Source organism: Sinocyclocheilus anshuiensis, unplaced genomic scaffold (assembly GCF_001515605.1).
Source record: "Sinocyclocheilus anshuiensis isolate Anshui unplaced genomic scaffold, SAMN03320099.WGS_v1.1 scaffold1680, whole genome shotgun sequence".
NCBI classification, from domain to species: Eukaryota; Metazoa; Chordata; class Actinopteri; order Cypriniformes; family Cyprinidae; genus Sinocyclocheilus; species Sinocyclocheilus anshuiensis.
In genome coordinates this window covers 103,545-108,535 of record NW_015558569.1, presented here as the reverse complement: position 1 = coordinate 108,535, position 4,991 = coordinate 103,545, and the positions used below count along the sequence as shown (strand labels likewise).

The 4,991-nt window shown below is 44.6% G+C and overlaps 2 protein-coding genes and 1 pseudogene across 2 annotated transcripts; all 3 read right to left on the bottom strand.

Annotated features, from left to right (window-relative positions):
• Positions 1-88: 88 nt before the first annotated feature.
• LOC107679543 (vacuolar protein sorting-associated protein 13B-like) lies at positions 89-697 on the bottom strand. The gene is made up of 2 exons (XM_016475119.1): positions 558-697; positions 89-270 (listed from the first exon to the last, which is right to left on the bottom strand). Exons 1-2 carry the CDS (start codon positions 664-666, stop codon positions 89-91), a joined length of 291 nt encoding a protein of 96 aa, XP_016330605.1. The 5' UTR covers positions 667-697.
• A 651-nt stretch (positions 698-1,348) lies between these two features.
• On the bottom strand, positions 1,349-2,482 carry LOC107679542 (zinc finger BED domain-containing protein 4-like). The gene is made up of 2 exons (XM_016475118.1): positions 2,130-2,482; positions 1,349-1,937 (listed from the first exon to the last, which is right to left on the bottom strand). The coding sequence occupies exons 1-2, from the start codon at positions 2,480-2,482 to the stop codon at positions 1,661-1,663; spliced, it is 630 nt and encodes a 209-aa protein (XP_016330604.1). The 3' UTR covers positions 1,349-1,660.
• A 179-nt stretch (positions 2,483-2,661) lies between these two features.
• LOC107679541 (vacuolar protein sorting-associated protein 13B-like) overlaps positions 2,662-4,991 on the bottom strand; it is a 19,317-nt pseudogene continuing 16,987 nt past the window's right edge.

Genomic DNA, 4,991 nt, shown 5'->3' with positions numbered 1-4,991 from the left:
ACACACACACACACACACACACACACACACACACACACACATACACACACATACACACACATACACACACATACACACACACACTCACTCACTGGGTGGCTCCAGACTCCTGTGTGTCTGTGTAGAGGCCAGACTCGCCCTCGCCCTCCTCCTCTCCGGTGCTCACAATGGCCGGGACGAAGGACCAGGCCCACGACATCCAGCCTTCATCTTCATCCTCGCCCTGGAAGTACTGACCCGTCAGAGCCGGATCGGACGCGTCCATCAGACCTGCGGCACACGATGAGATCAGCTGCTGTCAGCGCACTGGAATGAGTGTAATCTCACTGCGAGCGTCTTCTCACAGACACTCTGACACGCTTTAATTAAATCTCTCACTCAGCCTCTGTTTCTCTGTTTCTCTCCTGAGAATCTTCGAGACACACGTGACAGTCTCCAGAGCAATAAACGAATGGAGAGAGACAGAAGGACTGTCATAACCACAGGTGCTCAGTTCATCTGATCCAGCGAGTCGACAGCCTCAGAAACAAACCCATTCAAGAGAATGAGACACTCACCAGAGACGCTCTCTCGAAGCGAGCCGCTCTCCTCCTTCTCTGCGTCTCGATGGACGCCCATCTCTCCGTAATACAGCGCGACACCCAGCTCCATCAGCCGGATGAACATGGGCAGCTGCTGGTCCGTCAGAGAGAGCTTCAGACTCTCCACTAGAGATGTTCCAATACCCTTTTTCCCTTCCCGATACCTGGGCTCAGGGTATTGGCCGATACCGAGTACTGATCCGATACCTGGGTGTGTATCTGTATATACAGCTGTATGTACTACTAGGCCTGTATGAATTGATATAATTATTTTATTGTGTGCTTTAGACTTATTCCTTAAAAAAAACATGAACAAATACATACAGTGAACTAGAGTATTTTTATTATCTGACATACATATCACAGTAATATTATTTATTTTTCTTAAGTGAAAAAGAACTTCAAATGCAGCCACAAATCTAGCACTGTAAACTGAAAAGGGTATTTTAGTTTTACAATATAACTGTATGAAAAACAGTGCAACAAGTAAATCTAAGAATATAAAAAAAGTAAATATGAATAATATAAGATAATAATCTCTTTAAAACTTAAAGTCCAGAAACAATTTTGTTAAATAAAAGGCATTTCAGTTTTAAATACAAAAGTACAAAAAAGTGCAACAGTAACTTATACTCAATCTTAGTTCTTTAAAAAAAAACACTAATTGCAGCCACAATGAAGTGGAATAAGAGACTTGAGTAATAGAGTACAAAAATAAACCTCAACTGAACAAGTTAAGATTCAACAAGAGCACTATTAAACCCAGAATGAAAATATACATATTTCAAGTAACTTAAACTAGGTTACACACTGCTGTGGGAACTTAGTAATGCGCACAATTTCAATAACAATGGCAAGTTCTTTTTCAGGAAAATGAGCATGTCTGCTCTCTCTCCTCCTAGCCTGTTTCTCTTTGCATCCACAATGTTAGATGCTGTGCTGAACAGTCTCTCGCTGTCCACACTGGTACCAGGTGCGCAGAGAAACTTTGCAGCAGTGGCAGCCAGAGTGGGAAACTGAACTTGGTTGACTGCCCAGTACTGGAATGGGCTGTCTTGAGTGTGAGATAGTTTGCTCCATCACATATGTCTGAAGTTGAACATGTGTGCTTGTAGTACCTGCACCATTTCCTCCTCATCATGCTCCTGCAGGATTTCCTCAAACAGGCCCTTCAAGCTACTCTCACTGCAGCTGCTGCCGCCTACCTGCACTTCCAATCGTGCAGTTTTCTTGGGGTTTTTTGCTATTGTCTCTGCTACAGCTGTGGTGGTCATTTCCAGTGACTTCTCAATCTTCTCCATCTCTACTGTCAGAGCATCCTTTGCATGCTTGATGTTGTCTGCACTTGAGAAGTATCTGAAATAAACAATAATTAAAAACAATAAATAAATGTAACAAATAACCTCCTCCAAAGTAGCCTTTGGTGTGGTCACAGACTTAATGCATCAGTAATTATTAAATTATTAGGTGCAAAAAGTGAACTAATATACTCAATGTGGCAGTGACAATAATCAATATGGACATGAAGAAAAATTTTAATAGAAATACCTGTCTTTGAAACGTGGATCCAAGAGAGTTGCAACTGCATACAAGGGATCTTCCTCGATGGTTGCGAATCGTTTCTTGACGGCCTCAAGAAGGGTAGTTTTCATTGTTTTCATACCGGTGTCCTCCTGGCTCTCCCGAGCACGTAGCCGTTTTAGAACTGTAACTGAGGGGATGACTTCCGCTACAGACGAGGTGGAGGAGCTAATCTGTTTGGTCAGTTTCTCAAATGGTGCCAAAAAAGTGACCGTTTTTTCCAGCAAAGCCCACTGGTTGGCTGTCAATGTGGCTGGCAGGTCGTGATCAGCTCTGTATGCTGAAATCGGCCTCTTCTGCTCAAGTAAACTCTCTACCATATAAAAAGTACTATTCCACCTTGTTAATTTTGACATTAATTTTCATTTTTACACCAGACATATATATCGGTTCAAAATATCGGTTATCGGTCTACTTGATCTGTAATAATCGGTATCGGCATCGGCCTTGAAAAACACATATCGGTCGACCCCTATTTGAAATGGCTGATTATCTTCCTACAGTTCGCCAGAGCATCACTCACACTTCTCTGTGATAACAGGCCTTCGTGTACCACCAGTTGGAGAGAGTGTGCGAAGCACCCCAAACTCGACACACCCATCTCGTCCATGGCTTTTTTTCATGTTGCTCGCGTTGTCGCGCAAATTAACATGATCACGGGACTTAGAGATATTTCACTTCATAAGCATCCCCTCAATTGCTTCAGCTATGGACTTGCCGGTGTGTGACCCACGAAACTTGTTAGCTTGCAGCACTGCACTTTGAAGAGTAAAAGATGACGGCGTCACTGTGTCCACCCAGTGTGCTGTCAAACTTAGTAAAGACAGCGGGGTCGCGTCACAGCTCCAGATGTCGGTAGTAAAGCTGATTGATTGCACATCTTTTAGTTTACATGAAATGTGTTCACGCACTGTCTCATATAGCTTAGGAAGCGCTGTTTCAGAGATGTATTTGCGACCAGGCAAACTGTACCGGGGCTCCAACTGCTCCACTGACAGTGGCTGGTCATCCAGAACAATAAACTCGATAATTTTGTCGGTTATCTTTGTCGCTCGTTGGCTGTCTTGTGAAAACTTTTCTCTTCGTTTGAATGAAGCTTCCAAAGTTTGTTGAGTCTGGCACGGCTCATCCTTCTCTGCCCTAGCTTTTGTGTAACCATCGTGTTCTACGGGGTGACGCATCTTCAAATGCTTTATTAAGTTACTCGTGTTAAAGTTGCTAATACTTGTGCCACCCCTAGAAATTGCAGTATGGCATATGAGACATGTCGCCGTTTTACTGGCTGGTTGGTCCAGTCTGAAATACTGCCAAACCGCGGACATAATGCTAGCACGTTTGTATTTCTTCTTCACTGCTCTAAATAGTGGTTGCTTGTGGCAACACAGCACAACTTCCTGTGTTTGTATTCTGAAGGCTCGGTCCCACAGATCGTCCACCGTGTAGCACTCCGCAGACGTGATGTTGACCGACAACACGATGTCATCTTCCACATACTTCAGAATCCGATTATTGACCACGATTCACCACTCGCTGAATCAGGCTCTGCACGTACCCTACAGACAGCAGGAGGAACAAATTAAACGCTTGGAGGTTTACTACTTTACCTTGACACAAGCAAAGATGTCCATCTGGGACTGACGCACATAGAGACAGAGCACATTTAGGCCACGCCCACACCGGGGGGAAAACAATCCAACGCTCTCCATTGACTTTGTATTACGGAAATGTTTCCTTGTCATTTCTGACTTATAACAAAAATCAGAACGATGTCTACAAGCTGCTGTGTGACAAGGTGTACAGCAAACAAGCCAAAAAACGTTAGGTTACTTGCGTAACCCCGGTTCTCTGAGAACAGAGCGAGGTATCTCACTATGGGAAACGCCCAAGCGTGATAGACTATGGAAGCACCAATTACACCACGTCTGTCCGAAGGACGGACCAATCACAGCTCATGACAAGGAGTCCACCCCCTCCCTATACATACAGCTGTGATCCACGAAAATGGCATTCTAAGCACGCTCTTTCGCTCTGTTCTCAGAGAACCGGGGTTACGCAAGTAACCTAACGTTCTCTTTCAAACAATCGCTTGGTATCTCACTATGGGAATGATATAGCCAACTCCCGAAACGCATGTTTTCCAAAGCCGAACGAATAGACCCGGCAAGAACAAAAGATAACCTTTCAATTCTCCAAAGAGCCAACATTGAGAACTGCATGAGCCATAGAAGGCGCAGAGACATCTAGACGGTAAAATCTGATAAATGTATGAGGGGAAGCCCAGCTTGCCGCTGCACAAATACTGTATCTCCTACCGAAATCCCCTTGAACAATGCCCACGAGGTAGCCATACCCCTTGTTGAATGAGCCCTTAATCCTGCTGGGGAATGAAGACCCATAGATGTATAGGCCCATTCAATCGCCTCCACCATCCAATGGGAAAGGCGCTGTGAGGAGATCAGCTTACCCTTACATTGAGTGGCCCATGAAACGAATAACTGATCATTCTTCCTGAACGATCGTGTCCTGTTTACATAATAGCGTAACGCTCGCACAGGACACAAAGTGTGCAATTTCCTCTCCTCCTCCGAAGAAAAAGGAGGGGGGTAAAAGGCACGCAACTCCAAAGCAGAGCAGTTATAGGCTAAATCACTGACTTTGGGAACGAAAGCCGGGTTAGGCAGTAGGGTTGTGACGGTAAGGAAATTTTCCCACCGGTTAATCGACGTGTGATAACACCGGTAATACCGGTATCACTGCGGGGGCGTTCCCTCTTTTCCTCGCTTTCCTTTGCTTTTAAATAGCTTGTAAAAGCGGCGTGCACATTTTACT